Below are 23,484 nucleotides of genomic sequence, written 5' to 3'. Positions count from 1 at the left end.
TCAAACCAATCTGATAGCTTTCTTTGATAGGATAATGAGTCTTGTGCCTAAGGGAGAAGCGGTGGATGTGGTATACCTGCACTTTAGGAAGGCGTTTGATACGGTCTCACATGATATTCTTATCAATAAACTAGGCAAATACAACTTAGATGGGGCTACTATAAGGTGGGTGCATAACTGGCTGGATAACCATTCCCCGAGAGTAGTTATTAATGGTTCACAATCCTGCTGGAAAGGCATAACAAGTGGGGTTCCACAGGGGTCTGTTTTGGGACTGGCTCTGTTCAATATCTTCATCAACGATGTAGATATCGGCATAGAGAGGACACTGATTAAGTTTGCAGATGATACCAAGCGGGGAGGGGTTGCGACTGCTCTGGAGGACGGGTCATTGTTCAAAATGATCTGGACAAAGTGGAGAAATGGTCTGAGGTAAACAGGGTGAAGTTTAATAAAGACAAATGCAAAGTACTCCACTTAGGAAGGAACAATCAGTTTCACACATACAGAATGGGAAGCGACTGTCTAGGAAGGATACGACAGAAAGGGATCTAGGGGTTATAGTGGACCACAAGCTGAATATGAGTCAGCAGTGTGATGATGCTGCAAAAAAAGCAAACATGATTCTGGGAAGTATTAACAGGTGTGTTGTGAGCAAGACACGAGAAGTCATTCTTCCGCTCTGCTCTGCGCTGGTTAGGCCTCAGTTGGAGGATTGTGTCCAGTTCTGGGCACCGCATTTCAAGAAAGTTGTGGAGAAACTGGAGAAGGTCCAGAGAAGAGCAACAAGAATGATTAAAGGTCTAGAGAACATGAGCCGTGAGGGAAGACTGAAAGAATTGGGTTTCTTTAGTTTGGAAATGAGAAGACTGAGGGGACATGAGAGCAGTTTTCAGGTATCTGAGGGTATGTCTACACTACAGCACTAATTCGAACTAACTTAGTTTGAATTAGTTAATTCGAACTAAGCTAATTCGAACTAACGGATCCAGACTAAAAAACTAGTTCGAATTAGCGTTTTGCTAATTCGAACTAGCATGTCCACATTAAGTGGACCCTGAACCGGGGTTAAGGCTGGCCGGAAGCAGTGCCGGCAGGGCATCAGATGAGGACTTAGAGCGTGTAGCTGCTGCCTCAGGCTAGCCGAGGGCTGTGCTTAAAGGGACCCGCCCCCCCACCCTGGAGAGACAGTTCTCAGAGGTGCCCCGCTTGCAAAGCAGTCCTGGCTTGGAGTGCCCTGAGTGCCCACACTCGGCACATCACAGCACTCGGCCATCAGACCGGCTGCACTTGCCGCAGGCTGCCATCTGGGGAGAGGGGGCAATTGGGGGGCTGCAGGAGAGCTTCCACCCCGAGGAGCCCGCAGAGCCAGCCCAGTCCTCCCCATCGGGGGCTCGTACCCCATTCCTCCCTCACCTCCTTCCACTTACCCTTCCCTAGCCCCCCTTCCTGATGTACAAAATAAAGAAAATGTGTGGTCAAAAATAGACTCTCTCTTTATTGAACAAAACTTGGGGAGACTGGGAAAAGGAGGTGGGAGAGGGGAAGAGAGAGGCTGGGAGAGGGGAGGGCAACTAAAATGATCAGGGGTTTGGAACAGGTCCCATATGAAGAGAGGCTAAAGAGACTGGGACTTCTCAGCTTAGAAAAGAGGAGACTGAGGGGGGATAGGCTAGAGGTCTATAAAAGCAGGAGTGGGGTGGAGAGGGTGCATCAAGAAAAGTTCTTCATTAGTTCCCATAATAGAAGGACTAGAGGACACCAAAGGAAAGGAATGGGTAGCAGGCTTCAAACTAGTAACAGAAAGTTGTTCTTCACAAAGCAAAGAGTCAACCCGTGGAACTCCTTGCTGCAGGAAGCTGTGAAGGCTAGAACCAGAACAGAGTTTAAAGAGAAGTGAGATAAAGTGATGGACGTTGGGTCCATGGAGTGGTATTAGCCAGGGGGTAGAAGTGGTGTCCCTGCCCAAAGTTTGTGGAAGGCTGGAGAGGGATGGCACGAGACAAATGGCTTGGTCACTGTCTTCAGTCCATCCCCTCCAGGGTCCCTAGGGTTGGCCGCTGTCGGCAGACAGGCTACTGGGCTAGATGGACCTTTGGTCTGACCCAGGACGGCCATTGTAAGCTCAGGGCTCAGGGTCGGGGGTCTCAGTGGATCACCTTGATTTTCATGCAAACCTGTTCCTGGGTGGCCAGGCTGGCAGCTCTCCTGCCCTAGACGGCCACTTTCCTGTGCCTAGTGTGGAGGTCGTGGACGAGGTCCACGATGTCTGCACTAGACGAGGCGGGTGCCCACCTCTTGCGGTCCCGGGCAAGCTCCCGGGAGCCGCCAGCCTGGTCCCGGGAAGAGGGGGAGGGCTGGGGGGCATCAGGTGGGTGGCTCAAGCCGTGCCAGGTGCAGGGTCTGCTGGCTGGGTGCTGGCAGGCTTGCATCTGGCACGGGCACCGTAGCCAGCCCGTGCCCCTTTAAGGGGTCCGGGGCTGGGAGGGGGGCAATAGAGTTTCCCTGGTGTTGGCCAGAGTGGCCACCAGGGAAAGCTGGGGAGGGCCAGCCTCCCACTAGTTCGAATTAAGGGGCTACACAGCCCTTAATTCGAACTAGCTAGTTCGAACTAGGCTTAGTCCTCGTACAATGAGGTTTTCCTAGTTCAAATTAAGCGCTCCGCTAGTTCGAATTAAGTTCGAACTAGCGGAGCGCTAGTGTAGCGCCTATCAAAGTTAATTCGAACTAACATCCGTTAGTTCGAATTAACTTTGTAGTGTAGACATACCCTAAAAGGGTGTCATAAGGAGGAGGGAGAAAAATTGTTCTCCTTGGCCTCTGATGACAGGACAAGAAGCAATGGGCTTAAACTGCAGCAAGGGAGGTTCAGGTTGGACATTAGGAAAAAGTTCCTAACTGTCAGGGTGGTTAAACACTGGAATAAATTGCCCAGGGAGGTTGTGGAATCCCCATCTCTGGAGATATTGAAGAGCAGGTTAGATAAATGTCTATCAGGGATGGTCTAGACAGTTCTGGGTCCTGCCGTGAGGGCGGGGGGCTGGACTCGATGACCTCTCAAGATCCCTTCCAGTTCTAGTGTTCTATGTGTAAGGTCGGAGGCTCTTTTCTCGAGCCACAATTGGACAGCAGCAGGCACGAGCCAAGGAGCAGAAAGTCACATGCGAGCTCAGTCACATCAAACCAAGGAAATACTGAGCTGTTTAAAAGCTGCTCCTGGCTTAAGAGTCCCATCCCCCGCCACACAAAGAAACCAGAGACGATCTTATGAAGTTTAAAGGAAATTTTGCTTGGTTGCCTCTGATCAGCAAGAAACCACTTCCCAGCGCGCGGGGCTGTGAACTCGGCACTTCTCTCTTGCTCTGCCTTTGTGGGCCACAGTTCTCTGCTGTGTATCTGGACGGGACCTGTCTGGCTTTTTGATTGTTTCTGGCTGTTGCATAACTAATTTGGCAAGATTTAAATCAGCCGAGGAGGTCGGGTAATCGATTGGTTCGCAATGTGCTGGGTAGGTCAGAAAATTATTTTATTGCACGTTAGTTTTTAACGGTGGGTTCAGGTCCAGCTGAGCAGGCCCCAGGTTTCAATGAATATGATTTGTACCAAAGCTCCAAGTCCCAGATGACTTGATCCCAACCTGCCACCAAGGAAAGTTCCTAACCTCATTCAGTGGTGAGCACTGTGTGCGCTCCGGTTTGGTGACTGTTCATACATAGGGGCTAAGGATATTACTGTGCAAGGCTCTGTCGTGAGTAAAAGGCCCCACCAAACCGCAGAAGATTATGCCCTAAGCCCTAGGAATTGGGTGTGGGTGGCCCTGAGCCTTAGGGACTGGGAACGGGTTGGGGATGCCACCAGATTACGCCTTGAGCCCACAGAAGGGATCCAGGGAGGTGCCATGGAGCGTGCAGGTAACACGAGCAAAGGGGCCTGTGTCAAGGAATGCTGGAGTCTGCTACAAGGAAGGAGGAAACGAGATACAAGCCACAAGGACAAAGGCCGGGCCTCTGAAAACCCGCCCACTCCGGTGGGGAAGTGAAAGTCAGCGATAGAAAAAACAAACGTTAAAATGGGACCGCACATGAAGAAAGGAGAAGTTGCTAGCGACAGTCGCACAGCTGAGGCGTGGGAAAGGAGAGGTGAGGAGCTCCTCGCAGGTGACGGTAACGACACTCCTCCCACTCCGGTAGCAGCTTAGGAAGATGTTAAATAGCAGCCGCGTTTTTCAGTCCGCAGGCCTCAGAGAGTTTGGAACCAGCTGGCTCAGGACATCTCTGGTACATCCACGTTTTGCGTCAGTGAGTCTCAGGATCCTGGGCAGGCTCTAGAACGGGGCCAGGTACCTCTGGTCCGGGGGTGGGATGTGGACCCCAGCTTGCCCTAATCCGGCCCCTGAAGCTCAGGACTTTCCCACAGCATTGAGGAGCCCATGCTGTTGCTTCTGCTTCTGCCCTCAAGCCCAAGCCCCCGTCTGTCCCAAGTGGCACCAGTCACTCTGCTGCCAGCCCCCATGATGCCCAGCCCCACATCCCCCTGAAGCACAGGACCCACCAAAGCATGGGGCCCAGGACAACCTCCCCCACCCCGCATGGACGCGGCAGCTCTGGTTGGGGTTGATTCTCCGACACTGTCAACTTTAAAATCAAGACCGGAAGAAGTTTTTCTAACAGATCTGCTTTGGAAACTCTTGCAGGAGGGTCTCTGGCCTGTGAGCATCAGGGGGATGATCACAGTGGTCCCTTCTGGCTTTGGAACCCTAGCACTTCCGGGTAAAAATGGCCGAAAACGGTCAGTGCCGTGAGCACTTTTGCCAGAGGGGGCCCTTTGGCTGGCTGGGGGCCCCATTCCTCTACTCTAGAGAGGTGGGTTTGGGGGCCATAGAACAGGCATGTCATGAGCAACACACAAAGCCCAATGAACCATCCCCACATGGAAATGCAGATTAACGGTTTAGAAAGTTTCGTCTTGGTATTCCTGGAGGGGCTGAAACCCTGCTCGAAAACACTGCCTGCTGGACAGTGCCCTTTAATTCCTCCTTAGAGCCAAAGGGGATTGCGGAGAGACAGAAGTTGCTGAAATGGTGAATTCTGCACCCAGTTTGGAAACCGGCCGGGAGTAGCCTTGCCAGTAGCTGAAAGCCGGACACTGGGCAAATGCCTGATTCGTAGATTTCCAGGCCAGACGGCACCACTGTGGTCATCCAGCCTCACCTCTGAGCAGGAACATCCCCAAAATAATTCCTAGAGCAGATCAGTTTATAAGAGCATCCAGCCTCGACTTTTCCATTGTCAGCGATGGGAATCCACTCGGGGAAATTGTCCGAGGGTTCGTTACTCTCACCGTTAAAGCCCGTGCCTTATTTCGGGAGTGAATTTCTCCAGCTTCAGTTCAGCTGGATGGTGTTAAGCTCTTTTCTGCGAGGCTGGAGAACCCATTATCCAACACTGATTACCCACGTGGTACTTAGAGACGGGTCAAGTCTCCTTCTCACCTTCTCTTTGTTACACGAAGCAGAGGGAGCTCTTTGTGTGTATCACTACGAGGCAGGTTTTAATCCTTTACTCATTTTCAAGGCTCTCATCTGGATTGTCTCCAAGGGTATCTACACCCGTCTTGAGTAGTGGACCTCAGAACTGGACCCGGGATCTAGCAGCATCAAACACAGAGGTAAAATTACCTCTCTTTCTACTCCGACTTGAGACTCCCCTGGTTTTGCAGCCCATGTTCCCATTAGCCACAGCTCTGCATTGGGAGATCATGTGCAGCTGTCTAGTCACCAAGCCCTCCAAAGCCTTTTCAGAGTCAGTGCCCCCACCAGAGGCAGCTCTTCTGAAACTCTTGGATGCAAAATATCCAGACCGGCTATTGCAAAAGTTTCTGACTTTAGTAGCTGCTGTAACCTCCCCAGAGACAGTGCTGGAATAGGAGGAGTGCCTGTCACGTTACTGAATTTTAGGGAAGCAGCCAGGTCACTGCTATACCCATGGGGGGGGGGGTGTTGGCCCCAAAAGTGGCACAAAGGGAGCCATGTGAGGGGTCAAATAGAAGCTTACTTTCTTCTGATTCCATATATGCTGTTCATGTCATTATATAATGTCTGTGTGTGAATTTATAAGCATGTACTTTGTGTGGATACAAAATCTTTCTCTGGAAATGGTTGAGCGATGGGCTCCCCCTATGGACATGCTAATTAGCAATGTTCCAGGGACAATAGGTCCTTTAAATACCCAAGATCCACCTGGGAAGGAATCTAGGTGCCTGGTCAGAGACCATGTGACTCTAGCCAGCTTGGAAGAGAGACCAGGAAGGAGGGATAAATAGGCCATGTGGTCAACTCCATCTCGGTCTCCAGATCTGCTCCTGACCCCAGATGCGGCCTCGCTGGGAATCAGGAGCCAGGAAGAACTGTGGACCCATCCTGGCACAGGATGTGCAACAAGGACTTTTAAGCCAGCAGCTGTAACATCTCTGCTGCAAGCCTGAATCGAGAACTGGGAGATTTGGTGCATGTAACGTACTATTCCTTTAACAACCTTACTCTCCTGCTTTTCTTTCTTGTAGTAATAAACCTTTAGATTGTAGATTCTAAAGGATTGGCTCAGCGTGGTTTGCGGGTAAGATCCAGAGAGTAAATTGACCAGGGATCTGTGGCTGGTTTCTTGGGACTGGACAGAACTTGTTCTGGGTAGGGGAGATTGGATTCTAAGACCTCTCACCTGTGTATGAGGCCCGGAGCCATCTGGGGCACGGATATTGCTGGGGTGTCGGAGGGGTTTTGCTCGTGAGGCTTCAGGCAGGCAGCTGAAGTGCTCTGTGGGACTGGTTTGTGGCCTGTTTGGGAAGGTCTCCAGTCTGGGGGCTGTAAGGAGGCCCGAATTTCAGCAATTCATCCTGAGCGGGCGCCCTCAGCTGTGCCCAGCCCCAGCCCGGTCCGTCACAGTGCCGTCACCATCAGCCCTCTCTCCCCCCAAATACGGAACAGCTCCAGGCTGTGTCCCCACAGGGCTCCCTTTGCAATCTCCAGTCCAGCAGCTGCTTCTCCTTCAAGCTCTGCACGTGATTCCTGGAGCTGGGGGCTCAGACAGACCCCCGCTAGCATGCCAGTTCTCACCCTGCAGCTCAGTGTCCCAAGACAGACAGGCGCGAGGAAACAGGATTTTCTGAGCTCCTAGAAAATTAAGCCGCAGAGGGGTGGAGCAGTCTGTGACGCCAGCTGAGGACCGTCATTGTTTGCTTGCCGGTCCTTACATCGCATTTCCCAGGGCGGGCAGTCGGCTTCATTCCCTACCCCCCGTGGAAAAGGAGAGCATTCCAGGTGGGCTCCAGCCCCGGGGGCCGGCTGCGTGCTCCCAGATGGGGCATAGCCTCAGGTGGAAGGGTTGGGGCAGGGACACCAGCCCCTCCCCCGCAGCCCTCAGCACTGCCTGGAGCGTGCCACTCCCGTGGCGATTTAAAGGGCCCAGGGCCCCAGGCACCACAGTCACGGTGGCCAGAAACCTGTCCACAGCTCCCATTGCTCCAGGGGCCAGAGGGAGCCGTGTGCTGCTGCCCTGCAGAGGGAAGGAATTGCTGGGAGGACGTGTAAGGCCCGGCCCCCCGGCCACACTCAGACCCTAGCGCTGGCCTGCGGGGGGGTTGATCCGGTGGCTGTCTCGCACTGCTGGGCCTCTGGCCAGATGGCAGCCGGCCACGTGGAGACTGAGTGTGGCTGTCCGGGGAGCCCTGGGGTGTGGATGCCAGTAACAGAGGGACATTCATCTCGCTCCCAGCTGTGCCCCGTCCCGGCCCCCCGCACGGCCGGGGTGAATGTCAGACCCGGTGCTGCGCCCAGGGACCTCCGTGGCCCTGCAGCGACCGACCCCGACACTGCATGGGGCCCTTGCTGTCCCCGGCACCGAAGCTGAGCCTGGCAACGAAGGGCTGAGACTTGACCCCAGGGCTGCTCGCTCCCGAGTGAAAATGACACCCCATTGGACAGCAGGGGCCCAGGCCTGCTTGATGCGGAGTCACGGCTATTGCACTCCTAAGCCTGTGGGTTTCTGAGTCAGCTGGTTCCCACACTCTGCACCGGGTGATTACACAAGAACCTCTGCAGGTCTCTGACCTTATCTGCCCCTTGCGGGGGGGGGGGGGGTTGTGTGGCTGGAGGGAAAGGGAGCTGGAGAACGCGGCCCCTTTACAGCATGTGCCACAGGACCGCCATGGGGCAGGGGGCCAGCAGGGGGCTGGGGGGCAGAGTCCCCTGGCCCTGCAGGCTCTCACACGTACCCTCGTGCCCCAGGACTCAGCAGCTGCACAAAGCAAGTCAAACCCGCCCGGCCCTGGCCGCTGCTCCACCCCCCCCCCCCAATCTCAGACACGCGCCGAGGCGGGGGGGGGGGGGAAGAGGCTCGTCCAGTGGGCAGGGCCCTAGGCACAGCGCTGGGAGTCCAGCGTTCACGTCAGCGTCCTGCCGCCAACAAGGAGGGGCTGGATGGGCAGCCGGGGCGATGTAGCTGGAGCGCAGCAGAGACAGGAAGGGCAGCGAAGCTCTGGAAACGGCTCCCGAGGGGGGCTGCCGACCGGCGGGGGGGGGGTTCAGAACAGATGGACAGACACTGGCAGGGATGCTCCAGGGTTACTTGGTCCCGGCTCAGCGCAGGGGGCTGGATCCAGCCTCTCAAGGTCTCTTGCAGCCCGACTTTCTATGGAACCTCCTCTGTGCCGCTGGGCCTGTCCCTGAGCCGCTCTGGGCCTCAGTTTCCCGTCTGTGCAATGGGCTAGTGGCACTGCTGGACCGTGGGGAAGTGGGGGAGGGTAAATGCCTGAAGAGTGAAGCATCCACGAGAGACAGGGGTGGGCCTCAGAGGCAGGGTGTGCAGCCCCGGGGTGTGCGGCACGGGGCACACGAACAGCCAGGCTGGGTCAGACCAGAGGTCCATAGAGCCCGGTGTCCTGTCTGCCCCGCCCAGGAGGAGTGAAGAGTATGGGGTAGGCGCCCCCGGAAGCCAGGCGTCAGGGAAGGGGGGGCCGTGGGGTGCCCTGCATGGGGCGCTGGGGAACAGGGTATTGGGGCAGCCCCCCCGAGTCGCCAGCCCTGCTCTGGAGCGCCTGCCCCGGGCTGGAGGAAGCTGCGGGTGGCACCGTGTGTGCTGGGCCCACTGCCCTGCGGCCGACAGCGAATGGTGCTGGGGGGTCGGGCCAGACGCAGCCCTCGCGGCACCTCTGAATGAGCCAACCTGGGAGTGCTCCGGGCACAAGGCAGCAGCATCTCTGGCTGCGCTCAGACTTCGCTGGCCTAGCCCTGGCAGGGGTCTGGTCGGCCCCCTGAGCCAAGGCTGGGCGTCCTGGACCCGCTGTGATCGGACACAGCCCAAGGAAGCCGCCCCCCCCCTTTGGCCCAGCTCCCAGGGGACTCTGCCCAGCGCGCTGCAGAGGGGCCCTCGCTAGGGCTGTGTCTACATTGGCACCCCATTCCGGAAAAGGGTTTATTTTCCGGAAAATCGCGTCTAGACTGGCGCTTTTCTCCGGCATAACCCCGAGCCGGAAAAAAGCGGCAGCCTTGGAAATGCAAATTCCCCGCGGATTTGCAATTCCGAAGTGTCTCATTAGCATCCCTTTTCCAGAAAGGGGTGCCAGTGTAGACACAGCCCAGGGCTTTGGTTTCCCTCAGGGGGTCCTTTGTCCTCGGCCGGGCAGCAGCCAAGGGCTTGCCAAACCTGATACCCCACAGGCCGCAGCTTCACTCCCCCTGCTCCTATGCCGTGGGGGTGGGGGCGGAGCCCCGGGAACGCTGCGGGCGGGGTGCGGGGGGGCTGCCCGTCCCCTGCAGGAGAGAACGCCGCAGCACGCAGCCATCGCTGCAGAGCTCCTTGGCCGTTTCAGCGGCCCGGCTGCAAGTAAATCCAGCCACAGCCCTGCAGGAAGCCTGGAGACCCAGACCCAGACCCAGACCCTCCCCAGTGCCGGGCCCAGAGAGCGGGAGCTGCCAGGAGACGGGTCTATTGAGGGGAGGCTGCCACCTGGGGCTGCAGCAAGAACCAGCAGGGGCAGAGCAGCCCTGGGGCTCCTGAACCTCCGCTTGGGTTCCCCTTCCCCAGGGCAGGTTTGTGCTCTGCAGGCTGCAGCGGGTCCCCAGGGCGAGCGCTGCCCCTGGGTGGCAGGCAGAGCTCCGGGCCCCCCTGCAGCGGGTCCCCAGGGCGAGCGCTGCCCCTCGGTGGCAGGCAGAGCTCCGGGCCCCCCTGCAGCGGGTCCCCAGGGCGAGCGCTGCCCCTCGGTGGCAGGCACACTCACGCACACCGCGTGCAAACAACCTGCCCACCCGGCCCCCTGCCCACGGGCACACTCACGCACACCGCGTGTACACAACCTGCACACCCGGCCCCCTGCCCACGGGCACACTCACGCACACCGCGTGTACACAACCTGCACACCCGGCCCCCTGCCCACGGGCACACTCACGCACACCGCGTGCACACAACCTGCACACCCGGCCCCCTGCCCACGGGCACACTCACGCACACCGCGTGCACACAACCTGCGCACCCGGCCCTCTGCCCACGGGCACACTCACGCACACCGCGTGCACACAACCTGCACACTCGGCCTCGCGCACACCAGACACTCGTGCACACAGAGCCCCCTGCCACACACAGGCCGGCTCCGCCAGGTTCGAGCTCAGCGAGGGGCGCGGGGCGAGCCGAGCCGAGCCGGGACAGCCGGCCTGTAGATGGAGCTGCTCGCGGGCCGGCTCGCGGCGGAAGCAGGAGGAGCCGGGCTCGGCGGCTCCGGGGCGCTGGGCTCGCGGCCATGGTGAACCTGGGGCTGTCCCGGGTGGACGACGCCGTGGCCGCCAAGCACCCGGTGGGCGGATCGAGGAGGGCGGATCGGTGCGGGGGGGGCTCGGATCGAGGGGGCGGATCGGTGCGGGGGGGCTCGGATCGAGGGGGCGGATCGGTGCGGGGGGGCTCGGATCGAGGGGGCGGATCGGTGCGGGAGGGGCTCGGATCGAGGGGGGCGGATCGGTGCGGGGGGGGCTCGGATCGAGGGGGGCGGATCGGTGCGGGGGGGGCTCGGATCGAGGGGGGCGGATCGGTGCGGGGGGGGCGGATCGGTGCGGGGGGGGGCGGATCGAGGGGGCGGATCGGTGCGGGGGGGCTCGGATCGAGGGGGCGGATCGGTGCGGGGGGGGGGCGGATCGAGGGGGCGGATCGGTGCGGGGGGCTCGGATCGAGGGGGCGGATCGGTGCGGGGGGGGGGCGGATCGAGGGGGCGGATCGGTGCGGGGGGCTCGGATCGAGGGGGCGGATCGGTGCGGGGGGGGGGCGGATCGAGGGGGGCGGATCGGTGCGGGGGGGCTCGGATCGGGGGGGCGGATCGATGCGGGGGGGGCTCGGATCGAGGGGGGCGGATCGGTGCGGGGGGGCTCGGATCGAGGGGGCGGATCGATGCGGGGGGGGCTCGGATCGAGGGGGCGGATCGGTGCGGGGGGGCTCGGATCGAGGGGGCGGATCGATGCGGGGGGGGCTCGGATCGAGGGGGGCGGATCGGTGTGGGGGGGCTCGGATCGAGGGGGGCGGATCGGTGCGGGGGGGCTCGGATCGAGGGGGCGGATCGGTGCGGGGGGGGGGCGGATCGAGGGGGGCGGATCGATGCGGGGGGGGCTCGGATCGAGGGGGCGGATCGGTGCGGGGGGGGGCGGATCGAGGGGGGCGGATCGGTGCGGGGGGGGCTCGGATCGAGGGGGCGGATCGGTGCGGGGGGGCTCGGATCGAGGGGGCGGATCGGTGGTAGTGGAGGGGGGGCGAGCGGGCGCTGTCGGTCCGGGCAGAGCCGCCCGGGATCGGGGCCCAGACCCGCGCGGCGCCTCCAGCCCGGGGCTGGGGGGGGGGGTCGGTGGTTTTCTCACCTCTCGTCCCTCCCTCCCCGCGGAGCAGGCGCTGCCGGAGTACGCGGCCTGCCAGTCCCGCGCCTTCGTCCAGGGCATCGGGGCCTTTGTCACAGGTAGGGGGGGGGCGGGCGCGGGGCATCGACCCCCCCCCCCAGAGCGTCAGTTCAAAGCCCGGCTGCTCCGTGTGGCAGGACCCCCCCCCCCCCTTGTGCCCGTGCGGCGCTGACCCCGCTGGGCTGTTGGCTCCTCACCCCCTCCAGCCCCAAAGACTCGGGGCTTATCCCCGGGGCCAGGCCAGTGGGGCACAAGCCGACCTGTGGTGTAGGCCCTGGGCGGGAGGGGGCAGGAGACGGGCAGCTCCCCGGGGGGCACAGGGGCCTCTGCAACCCCCTGGGATTTCAGCCAGTGCCCCCCCCCATGGGCCACAATTCCCGCCAGGGAGAGCAAGGGGGGTGGGGCTTGCAGGTGAGCAAGGGGGGTGGGGCTTCCCTGTGCTGCCCTGGGGGGAGGGGAAGCAGGGCAGTCAATGCCAGAGCCTGCAGCTTCCCTTGATCTGGCCTGTCACCCTTGGGGCTCCCCCTTGCTGTGGGAGGGGGAAGCCCCGGCTGGTTGAAGATCAGCCCCAGCTGGATGCGGGCGCAGAGCCCCCATCCCTGGTCCAGACAGTTCTTAGTCCTGCCATGAGCGCAGGGGACAGGGCGCGACGGCCTCTCGAGGCCCTTTGCAGTCCCATGGTTCTTCACTTCCCATCCTAAACTGCAGCCCGAGAGCGGCCCCGCTGGCGGCCCAGGCCCCCGGCTTGTACCGTCCGTGAGGCGGGTCCCGTCTCTGGAGGGAAGGCACCATCAGTGCCCTCTGTGAGCTCCATTGCGGGGGCCCTGCTGTGTCCTGGGCATCTCCTCGCCCTGCCCGGGAGGGCACCAGGCAGGCCAGCTGCTCCCGCCCTCAGGCAGGTCTCCTGTTCACAGGCACCGGAGCAGCTTTCATGCTGCAGAAGCTGCTCAACAAGAAGCTGCCCTACCCCCTGCAGTGGAACATGCTGGCGTCTGTAGGTCAGTACCCGGAGCGTTGGGCCTCCCCGCCAGCAGACGGCCCGGGGCAGGGCGAGCTCGCAGCTCAGCCCCGAGTAGCCATGCTAGGGAGTCCACGCAGGGCTGAGCTTGCCTGGGGTTGCCTGGAGTTCACAAGAGCGGGGACCAGGGCTCAGCAGGGAAGGAGGACGTCCCCTCTGGCCGTTGCTCTGTCATCTGTTCCCTGCAAAGCGCTCAGGCTGACTGCAGCCGTCCGCCGGTCAGCGTCTTGGCCTGGCACCTGTGGCCTTCCGGGGACCCGCTCCTGAGTCACGCGGGGGAAGCGAGATCAGAGTCTGGGCGCTGAGCCAAAGGCGGCTCAGAAACCAGACAGGCCTTTTTATGCAGCCCGGCTGTGCCGAGAGCAGGAGCCGCCCACCTGCTGGGACGCCTCTGTTCAGGGCCGGACCGAGCCATTCTGGCACCCTAGGCAGACAGTTTAATTGCGCCCCGGGTTGGGGGAGGGTGCATGCGTGGCCTCACCACTGCCCGGTGCGTGGGGGAGGGCGCGTGGAGCTGGTGGTGGCAGGACACACGTGTCTGGCCCAGCCCGGCTACTGCCGCTGGCGCACAGCCCAGGGCCATCCGGGGTGGGCCAAGCCTGGCCGTGCAGGGCCCCGTGGCCATGGGGGGAAGGGCACTGCTGGCTGGCGCTGCGGGGGTTAACGTGGCCCCTGCCCCGGGAGCCAGGCGCGCGGTGCCCGATGGCAGCTATAAGGGGCGCTGCGTGCCCCTTACAGCTGTCATCAGGCGCCCCCCATGGGTTGGCACCCTGGGCAGCTGCCCGGCTAGCCCATGCCTTAATCCGGCCCTGGCTCTGCTGCCGGCGGGGCTTGGAAACACCCGGCCTCTCGGGGCTTCTAGTTGCAGGCTCAGTCGCCAGCTACGCGGTGACCCGGTGGGAGACCCAGAAGTGTTCCAATCTCTGGCTCTTCCTGGAGAGAGGGCCGCCCCCGCTCGGAGCAGCCGCAGGTGAGCGCCGTTCGCAGCCCGGCCCGCAGGCATCCGCTGCGCTTGCTCCTTGTGGCTGGTTTCGCTTGGGCTGCGCCTCCATTGGCTCCGCCAGCACCCTGTGCTTTGTCATTTAGCCAGCTGGGGGGGGGGGGGGGGGCTCACTATATAAATCCCACACGCCCGTGCCCAGCTGGAACCCCAGCCCTGCCGCTGAAATCCCCAGGCCTCTGGTGCTCAAGGAGAATCCCCCTCGCCGACAGCAGTGTTAGGGCTTTTATCCTTTCTGGGGATCAGTGGCTAGAGGCGCACGCCGCTAGGGCAGTGGCTCCCTGAACATGCCCTGCTTCCGATGCGTCCGTGGGGGTCTGTCTCCTTGAGGAGGGAGAGGTGGTGGGTTCTGCTTTCAAGTGAATTCCCAGTGCTGCTCCTGAATCCCACGGGGGCTGTGCAAAGGGCTCTTAGTCCCCAGGGACGGATGGGAGATCGGGTGGATCAGGCGGAACCCCTCCCCCAGCTGTGTGCTCAGCTCATGCTGGTCTTGGATCACCTCACAAGAGGCGATCCCCCCCCCACACCGGTCCCGTCCGTCTGCCCCCAGCCTGCGGGGCTCTGCCTGCTCGGGAGCCCGGGTCTTTGGTTGCTGTCTTGCAGGGTCACCCCGCTGAGCCCCTTGCAGGCCGGGGGGTGTCCCAGGCCCGTCTGATTCTTCTCTCATCTCTTGCAGAAAATCTCCCCAGCCTCCCCGCCCCTGAGCGCACGGACACGAGGAGAAACAAATACGGCGACGTGGTGGGATAGCTGGGCTCCGTCTCACCGCTCGTCCTGTGTGACCGGGGCCAGAGCGGCAGTGCAAGGCCTGCGGAGGGAGGAACGGCCCCTCTCCTGCCTGGCTGGGAGGCTGGGGGCCATGCACTGAAGGCCTGGGGGTGGGGGGTTTGCAAAGCCCCAGACGGACATTGTGTGAGGAGCAAACCCTGGCAAAGGAATAAAAACATCGAGCCCCCGACGGACTTGTGCATAAAGTGCAGTTTGGGGGGGATGGGAAATCCTTGGGGGGCTGTTGAGGGGAAGGGGGTGTAGTTGCCCAGGGAGCGGGGTGCCCCCCAGAGCAGGCTGTGGGACCCCAGTCACACTGCTGGGCCTGCCCTGCCCTGGCACTTTGCTCTGCCCTCACTGCTCACAGGGCACGTCCGGCCGCATTACAGCCCCTGTGCTCGCTCCCCGGGCGAGGACGCCCCCATCTCGCCTGCTGCACTAGGGGAGTTGGGTCCGTAGCGGGAGCCACCTGACCCCGTCCTGAGCCCGTCGGAGATCCACGTGGGCCCCTGGGGCGTTTGTTTGTTGGGCTGCCAGAGTCTCCTGCGCTCTGTCCAGGAAGGTTTTTTCCTACCCCCGTCACTGCAGCGACACCCCCGCCAGGCCGGGCACGAGAAGGGGGGGCTGATGGCTCACAATGATCGTGAGAGCCGTGCGCTCCCTCTGCCCCTCTGCCGGGGTCAGTCAGCTCGCCCCGCCACTTCCAGGTACCCGAGCGCAGTTGGCAACACTGCTCTAGCCGGGGAGACCCTCTTGCTCGTGGCCACTGAGAGGAAGGAGGCCGCTCCTGCTAGCCCAGGGCCCTAAGCGGCTAGTTACTTCCAGGTGGGCCGAGAGGGGCTCCTGCTCCTGGCAGGCGTCTGTCTCCGTGGGAGGAGGCTGCAGGCTGCCCTGAACGGGGCATCATGAACCGTGCGGGAAGAAGACAGGCTGCCAAGTGACGCTCACAGCTGGCGAGGGCTGGCAGGGATGCTGCCGGGCCAGAGCCTCCCACATCTTACAGACTGAACCTGTATTTGAGAGCCAGCAGGTGGGGTGCTGAGAGCCCCGATCCAAACTGCGCACCCTGTCTACAAGGGGTGCTGCAGGCCCCACCTCTCCCTGCAGCCATCGTCACACCTGTTCCCAGCCAGGCTTGGAGCCGTTCAGCCTCGCTGCGGCCTGGGCCTGGCGATAGCAAAGCGCTGACTCCTCAGGCCACAGACACAGACGCTGACAGTGAAGTTTGTAAAAGCAACAGTCGTTTTAATCTGGAGCTAAACGAAAGCAGCAGCAGAACTGGCAGGACGCCTGGCCCGGAGCTGCGGTTTCTATAGAGATATTTATAACAACGGGGACTGTTGGGAGAACCTCAGAACACCCCTGAACTCTGCCAGGCAGTTCCATCCAGGGAGGTTCAGCTGTGGCAGGAGAGTCCCACGGGCGTGGCCGGAGGGAGGTGGCTGGCTCTGGGCTGGGAGTGGAGGGGAAGGCCCATTGGATTGAAACGGGTTGTTCTGTAAGTAGCTAAGTGAGCCCCCGCGGTGACGGCAGAGTTAGTGCTGGGCGGGCAGGTCCCTGCCCCGGGCCGTCCAGCCTGAGGGATGCATCTGGCCGGCACAGACCTGGACGGGCAAAGTGCAGCATCCACCCCTCTTGGTGCTGAACTCACCTGCTCCGGGGCCGGGTGGGGCTGGTCGCCCGTCAGCGGGGCTCCAGCGTGGGACAGATCCCCGGTGGGAGGGGGGTTAGTGCAGACTCTGACCCTGCACCAGCTGATCCTTCCAGCGCGTAAACTTCAAAACTGTCTAATTCTCTTAACTGTAGTAACATGTTCAACGACTGACCTGGGTTTGATCGGCCCAGCGTCCGGGTCAGCCGCCACCCGCCTGGGGCCTCCATTTACAGTTGTTCCTCATGCAGCTCCCTGGGTCAGTCCTCTTGGGTCTGCTGCTCCGGCTTCCAGGCGGGAGGGAAGGACAACGGGGCTGGGTTCCCTCACACTGCAACGGCAGTGGGGAGGGAGCGGGCCTCCAGGAAATGCCTCCATCTAAAGTTTGTAGGATGCTGGGCCTCCGGCAGGATCAGCTCCACATCTTTTGGCCTCTCCTGCTCCCACCCTACATGGTGCGGGGCCCCTTGCTGGCCCGGAGCAGGCAGAACGCCGTCCCCAGGGCCGTCAGGATCACAGCCACGAAGAGGAGGATGAGGACCACCCAGGAGCTGTAGCTCGTGCCCTTTCGGAACCCCCCCTCGTCTGCCGGGATCATGTTGGTGAGGTTCAGCATGTAGCCCAGGGCCCAGCCGATGGACGTGTCCCCTGCCTGGGAAACAGCAAGACAGAGCAGCTCAGTAAGAACGATGCCCCATGAGTGCATCTACCTGCACCGAGCCCCTGCCAGCTGACAGCCTGAGCTCTGGGACCCTCCCGCCTCGCAGTGACCTAGAGCCGAGGCTCCAGCCTGAGTCCAAACTTCTACACCGCAGCGAGATAGCTCCTTGGCCCGAGCCCGTGAGCCCAGCTCGGCTGGCACAGGCCGGCTGCGGGTTCTCAGTGCAGTGAAGGGACTTTCCGCCCATGACCCTGCCTGTCCCCTCGCCAGCGTGACCCACTCCTGGCCTCTCTCGCCAGTGGCATCCTCTGTACTTAGCCCTGACTCACCCGGAGATCTGAGAGCAGCCGTGTGGTCCTCCTGGGACCACGGGAGGCAGAAAGAACGCTTGACTCTCAGCAAGCCAGTGGGAACCAAGGTGCCCCCCTGCTTGCTCCATCCACTGCACCCCGCTGCCTTGAGGCAGCTGAACTAAGTCATAGAGGAGGCCAGTGCACAAGCAGGGCCCTGCGCTTGTCTCCTGGCAGTGCCCGGGACCGGTGCTGCTCCTGGACGGGCACCACCTTGTGCCCGGGTTCCCTGGCGAGGCAGCCTGGTTGCTTCATCCCTGCACTCTGTTTCCAGAGGAACCAGGCTCAGGGGACCAGCTCCTGGTCTCTTTTACACCAGCGGCAATCCAGAGTAACTCCACGGATCTCAGCAGTGACCTCCTGAATTACAGCAGAGCAACTCCGGTCAGGATCTGGCTCCAGTTCACACTCTGTAGCCTGGAGGTATTTCTCCCTTGGAAAAGACCCTGAGCAGTTCAGTGCGAGGTGGCCTGTTCCTCCCTCCCAAGGGCTAAGGGGTGTTGAACACAAGCACAGCCACACGGGTTGCCCTGCTTGTGTTCCTGACCTTGCTCCATCTTGCCCAACACTGTCTCCCACAGGCTCAGAGCTCAGGACTGAGCAGAACAGAGCAATTTTGGAGAGATCCCCTCCTGCCATCTGGCTCCCAACTTCTGGCCAGCAGAGATTAGTGTCACCCAGATCATGGGGCTGCATCTCTGACCATCTTGGCTAACAGTCATGGGTGGCCCTACCCGCCACAAACTTAACTAGCTCCTTTTGGAACCCAGTTGCACTTTTAGCCATCAGAAAATCCTATGGCAGTGAGTTCCACAGGTAACTGTGTTATGTGATCAAGGCCTTTCTCTTGGTTGTGTTAATTCTCTTGCCCGGTAATTTCATCCAGTGACCCCTGGGTTTTATATTGTGGGAAGGGATAACTAACACTTCTCGAGGCATCTTCTCGGCACCAGCCCTGATTTTATACACTTCTAGCCCAACCCCCTTGTCATCGCCTTTCAGAAATGACCAGCCCTCATCTTGTCATTCCCTCTCAGGGAAGCTGTTCCATACCCTTGAATGTCTTTGCTGCCCTTTCCTGAACCTTTTCCATTTGTGACGTAGTTGGGGTACTTGCTGGGCTGTGGTGACCCCTGCTGTCTGGAGCAAGACCCAGCAGGGAAAGCCTCACTATGCAAAGGTAATGCCAAACTTGTTGAACCAGTGGCCAGACACCCCCCATGGAGAGGAACAAAGGAAGGTGGATGCTGCCCTGGCTGGGGGGCAGGGCTTGGAGAGAGTTAGTGAGTTCCTATCGGGAGAGCATGGAGGAGAGCCTAGGGGAAGGGGCTGGAGTTTAGGGGCCCAGTCTCCCCCATCTCAAGGGGGCCTGAGGCATCCTAGCCCAGTTCCTGTAACCAGATTACATCTGTGCTGCGCTGTGCTGGAGGAGCAATAAACCACCCTCAATTCCACTGGCTGGTGCAGTCTGTTTGTGCCATTCCGGGGTGCAGGAGACGGGGAACCCCCAACGCGCCGTCACACCATTCCTGTCTGTTTTGAGATGGAGGGACCAGAGCTGTGCCCATCCCCAAGGTGTGGGTGTGCCGTGGGTTTAGAGGGTGGCACCGTGAAATTTCCTGACATTTTCAATCCCTTTCCTAACAGTCCTCAACGTGCTGTCAGCCTCTGAGTGCTGCTGCGCGCTGAGCCAAGTTTTCCATTGGCCGTTTCTCCTCTCGGGCATGGTCCCTGGCTCACAGACGTTAACGACCCATCTCACCCAAAAGCAAACGTCCCATCCGCCATCCCGCTCCCTGCCCCGGCAAAAGGCCTTTACTGGAGCTCGTTTCCTGCAGGGACCCTGGCCAGACCCATCCCCGTGTCACCTGCGGCACGACAGAGCCTGGCTCCCGGCAGCCCCTCTGGGCCAAAGACCCACCTTTTTCTGGAAGGCGATGTTGGGGAACGAATCCTTGTCGAAGTGGTAGCCCTTGGTGAGCAGGAGGTAAATGAAGTTGGCGACGGTGCAGTAATCTGGGAGCCACTTCTTCAGCTTTGGGGCTTTCTGCTCCAGCTGCGCACCAGGCAGGGGACAGACGGGAAAGGGATGAGTCCCTGCACTGCCCCGCAGATTTGGTTACCGACCCTGCGCAGGGAGGGGGATCTGGGCCTGGAGGCTGCAGTTACAGGCTCCTCCCACCAGAGGCTGCTGTGGCCCCAGAGTAGGGCAGCAGCTCCGGGCTGGAGGGGGGGAGGTCCACACAGACTAGGGCTCAGAAAGGCTGGGGGGGGGGACGGACAGATGGAGGCGGGCACAAGGGATTTGGGAACCTGCAGATCAGTGGGAGTGGCTGAGCGGGGGGCAGGGCCGTGTGTGGATGGGAGGAGTGGGGGAGGTTGGCTGAGCAGGGGGGCAGGGCCATGTGGGGATGGGAGGAGTGGGGGGGGTTGGCTGAGCGGGAGGGGCAGGGCCATGTGGGGATGGGAGGAGTGGGGGGGGTTGGCTGAGCGGGAGGGGCAGGGCCATGTGGGGATGGGAGGAGTGGGGGGGGGTTGGCTGAGCGGGGGGGCAGGGCCATGTGAGGATGGGAGGAGTGGGGGGGGTTGGCTGAGCGGGGGGGGGCAGGGCCGTTTGTGGATGGGAGGAGTGGGGGGGGTTGGCTGAGCGAGGGGGGCATAGCCATGTGGGGATGGGAGGAGTGGGGGGGTTGGCTGAGCAGGGGGCAGGGCCATGTGGGGATGGGAGGAGTGGGGGGGGTTGGCTGAGTGGGGGGGCAGGGCCATGTGGGGATGGGAGGAGTGGAGGGGTTGGCTGAGCAGGGGGCAGGGCCGTGGGGGGGGTTGGCTGAGCGGGGGGCAGGGCCATGTGGGGATGGGAGGAGTGGGGGGGGTTGGTTGAGCGGGGGGGCAGGGCCATGTGGGGATAGGAGGAGTGGGGGGGGTTGGCTGAGCGGGGGGGGCAGGGCCATGTGGGGATGGGAGGAGTGGAGGGGTTGGCTGAGCAGGGGGCAGGGCCGTGGGGGGGGGTTGGCTGAGCGGGGGGGGCAGGGCCACATGGGACTAGAAAGGGGGGGCTGCCACTGCTCCCTAACCTGCCACTTCAGGGGAACCCCCACTTCCAGGGGACAGAGCCAGCCGCTGGGGAGCCAGGCTGCTGGGCACTGTGGCTGCCTGCCCGCCCTGTGTGGGAGCCGCTCACTGAGCTCCGGTGCTGGCAGACAGGCCGGGGCATCGGGCTGGGATCCAGGCTGGAGGGGGACGGGATTCGGTCCATGCCTAGATTGAGGATCTCCAAGGCCTGTCCCGTACTTTTTACATAGAATACTGGCAGCCCTATTGCAATCCCGGGGGCTGGAGACACCCCAGCCCAGCCCCGGCAGCCTGAGCCGTGGGGGTGGGGCTGGCGAGATCTAGCCGGAGCCACAGCCCTCGCTGGATCGGCTGCAGGCTCACAGCTGGAAACTGAGGCAGGCCGCCTGGGAGGGATGTAACAATGTGATCGATTAACCAGTTAGCAAAAGCTTATCGGTCAATGCTACAGACTATGCGCATCCCCCCTTGCCAGTGATGCTTTAGGAGGCTGGCCTATAGCGTGGCTCAGTCCCGGCTTGTGCCGGGCCCAGGACCTACCCCTGCTGCAGCTCTGCAGTGAAGGTGTATTAGGAGCCAGGGCTGCCTCTGATGCAGGCAGCCTGGGTCAGTTCCTGCATCAGGCAGCAGCGCAGGGCGACAGGCAGCCCGTGAGGGGAGCTGGTTTGAAAACTGGCTGCTCTCGTGGGCCAGTTCCTGCCTGGCCCCCCATGCTGCTGCCTCTATGACAGTGGCAAGGGCTCCTCAGGAGCAGGGCCGGAGCACGCTGGCTGCCGGCCCTGCCCCCAGGGACTATAGAATAGTTGAGTAGCCAATAGGAATTAACCGACATTTAACATCTCTAGGGCCTAGATCGGCTGGGGCGCTCACCTCGGCCCAGGGGGAACTGCACACGGCGTCGACAGCAGCGCTCAGGTCCGCTGGCGTGGCCACGCTTCTCTTCATCACCGTCTGCAGAAAATCCACCGTGTAGAAGAAGGCAGAGAAGGCCTGCGGGGAGAAAGCAGCACTCGCTAGTACGGCCTCAGGCCCAGCTGGGACCAGGCAGGCCTCGTCGAGCCAGTGTGGCCGCAGCGGTCGGTTGCATTCGTCTGGCCCCGGGGGGCACTTTTGCTCCAACCACTGCACTGCACTACCCCGGGCCCCATTCCCCCTTAGAGCCTCATTCCCAGCTGCAGCCCAGAAGGGCCTCTGGGGCCAAAATGCAGCATTTCAGTGTTGGCACAAGAATAGGAGTAGAGGGATGGGAATCAGGCCTAGCGCACGGTTTGCCTGCACGTTCTGTAGCCTCCTCGCGGACCCTGCCGGCCGCCCGACGTCATCGGGCCATGTTTGCTCTAAGGTCTTGCTTCCTGTTCGCGTCCCAAATGAAGGGCTGCGTTGCAACCTGAGCTGTGTCCTTTAGTAACTTTCTAAAGTGGAGCCCTGGCTGCCACGCTCGGCAGAATTGCTGACCGGGAAGTTCTCTGTCAGCGGTTTGCTGTGAGCGGCGGACGGTGCGCAGCCGAGGGTCAGGGCGGAAGCCCCCACAAATGCCCAGATGGTGAAGAAGTGAGAACGCTGAAGACAAGGAGGAAGTCTCCATTGTGCTCGATGCTAGAATTCAATGAGCAGAACTGGCGAAGTTGGGGACCGGCCGAGAACCCCCCAAGAGAGACACAAACAAGTCAAGGATGGGAAGCCTGACAACAGCCATCACAGGACAGTGGGAAACCTGGAGATCCACCCGTGTAGGACAAATGACTGGAGCAGGACGCTGGAAACCCACAGACTCCAATGGAATTTACACGTAAACCAACGGGGCGGTTTTGCTGTTGAACTCTGGGTTCAGTGCTGCCCGGAGCCTCGCATCAGGATCCACAGAGCCCAGCTGCGCACTCGAGTCTGGCCACAGGATTGTCAGAAGAGAGGGGGGGTGTGGACAGCAGAGAGGCTGTGTGTGCGCGCGCGTGTGCGCAGAGGGGTGTGTTGTTTTTCACATTGTATTTTCATTAAACGCAGGGCATTGCCTTTCCCCAAGTGCCTCTTACAAGCACAGCACGCCCACAGAATTCAGTAGCAGACGGGCTCCAGGCCTCTGGGCTGCCCGGTGCCCAATCCGGTGGCACCTGCAGGAGACGGGGGAGGCTGCCGGCTGCCCACCGCACCTGGAGACTTGGGACACTTACAATGAAGCTTCCCGAAAGGTGGGGCTGGAAAACCCCGTCGAAGGAGCAGCTGGAGAAGCTGCAGCCAGAGAAGTCGAAGAGACTGTCCACGCGCGGGCGGCACTGCCCCGCATCCCCGGACCCCACCACGCTGATGGTCCGCTGGGGATTGTAGCTCTCTGGCTTCTCTTTTTCTGTGCAGGGGGAGTTGTAGACCTCTTGCAGTTGCAAGCTCCTTTGGTAGCCTGTGGGCCAGCAGGGGTTGGTCACCGTGTCTTTGTAACCGTCAGCCTGTTGGACATGGAAAAGGCACCACATAAGCCTGCCTTGGTCTGCAGTTACCACAGCCAGGAGGCAGTCTGGGGACAGGCAGTAGCGGGTGGTGTAGCGGGTGGAGCTAAGCACTAGCATTCAGAAACACTGCCCCATGTTTACGCACCGCGTATCACAGTGAGCCAAGCATGTTGCTGCTGTGTGCCTCAGTTTCCCCAGCTGTAAAACCAGGGTCCGCCCTTCATGGGTTTCAGTAGGGATGGTGGTTTGAGAAGACAGGGCCCATCCCATGTGCCCACTACTGTCTCGCAGGGCAGGGAGGGGGCAGCTTAGCCCAGGAGGGGGAGTAACTCCTGACTCGCACAGCCTGTGGCAGCAGCAAAGGGAGAGGGGAGCGGGGACCAGGCATCCCTGAGGGTTCTGTTCAAAAGCAGCCAAGGAGTTAAACACACGTGGGCAGGGAACGGGCGCCCGGGTTTGCCTGAGCCCCGCTGGCTCTCCCGGGGCTGCTGCAGGCAGGTCTCAGCCCAGCAGGGATGCTTCGAAAGAGGGTCAAGTCGAGGTTTTGGGTTGTGCGCGGGGGCAAAGGCAGAGAACTCAAAGGGCTGGTAACTGTGAAAT

General features: G+C 61.2%; 2 protein-coding genes and 1 long non-coding RNA gene across 8 annotated transcripts in view; 2 read left to right on the top strand and 1 right to left on the bottom strand.

Annotated features, from left to right (window-relative positions):
- The first annotated feature begins 3,517 nt into the window (after window positions 1-3,517).
- On the top strand, window positions 3,518-8,342 carry LOC112544303 (uncharacterized). The gene is made up of 3 exons (XR_003087641.2): window positions 3,518-4,277; window positions 5,574-5,667; window positions 6,353-8,342. It is a non-coding gene; the product is annotated as an uncharacterized LOC112544303 (long non-coding RNA).
- A 2,342-nt stretch (window positions 8,343-10,684) lies between these two features.
- On the top strand, window positions 10,685-14,899 carry TMEM141 (transmembrane protein 141). Of its 2 annotated transcripts, XM_075905986.1 has the most exons (5): window positions 10,686-10,842; window positions 11,916-11,982; window positions 12,838-12,921; window positions 13,804-13,911; window positions 14,618-14,899. In XM_075905986.1, exons 1-5 carry the CDS (start codon window positions 10,789-10,791, stop codon window positions 14,689-14,691), a joined length of 387 nt encoding a protein of 128 aa, XP_075762101.1. In that variant the 5' UTR covers window positions 10,686-10,788; the 3' UTR covers window positions 14,692-14,899. The 2 variants fall into 2 exon arrangements, with proteins under 2 accessions (XP_075762102.1, XP_075762101.1); XM_075905987.1 differs by lacking the exon at window positions 13,804-13,911 and having other exon boundaries at window positions 10,685-10,842.
- A 1,033-nt stretch (window positions 14,900-15,932) lies between these two features.
- The window catches only part of LOC106732656 (ectonucleoside triphosphate diphosphohydrolase 2-like), a 48,427-nt gene continuing 40,875 nt past the window's right edge, over window positions 15,933-23,484 (bottom strand). For all 5 annotated transcript variants that reach the window (XM_075905983.1, XM_075905985.1, XM_075905980.1 and 2 more), the window contains 4 exons: window positions 22,612-22,881; window positions 21,314-21,433; window positions 19,293-19,427; window positions 15,933-17,012 (listed from right to left, as the gene is read on the bottom strand). In XM_075905983.1, coding sequence (XP_075762098.1) covers window positions 16,809-17,012; window positions 19,293-19,427; window positions 21,314-21,433; window positions 22,612-22,881 — 729 coding nt within the window. In that variant the 3' untranslated portion in view covers window positions 15,933-16,808. The remainder of the gene's footprint in view (window positions 17,013-19,292; window positions 19,428-21,313; window positions 21,434-22,611; window positions 22,882-23,484) is intronic.

The sequence above is a fragment of the Pelodiscus sinensis genome, chromosome 22, assembly GCF_049634645.1.
Source record: "Pelodiscus sinensis isolate JC-2024 chromosome 22, ASM4963464v1, whole genome shotgun sequence".
Taxonomy (NCBI): domain Eukaryota; kingdom Metazoa; phylum Chordata; order Testudines; family Trionychidae; genus Pelodiscus; species Pelodiscus sinensis.
This window is presented reverse-complemented; position numbering and strand designations above follow the sequence as displayed.

Bases quoted from the DNA above. Each gene is read 5' to 3' on its own strand.
- TMEM141 (XM_075905986.1), top strand. From the start codon at position 10,789: ATGGTGAACCTGGGGCTGTCCCGGGTGGACGACGCCGTGGCCGCCAAG. The intron at 11,983-12,837 runs GTAGGGGGGGGG...TCCTGTTCACAG, and splicing joins CATCGGGGCCTTTGTCACAG to GCACCGGAGCAGCTTTCATG. The intron at 13,912-14,617 runs GTGAGCGCCGTT...CATCTCTTGCAG, and splicing joins CCCGCTCGGAGCAGCCGCAG to AAAATCTCCCCAGCCTCCCC.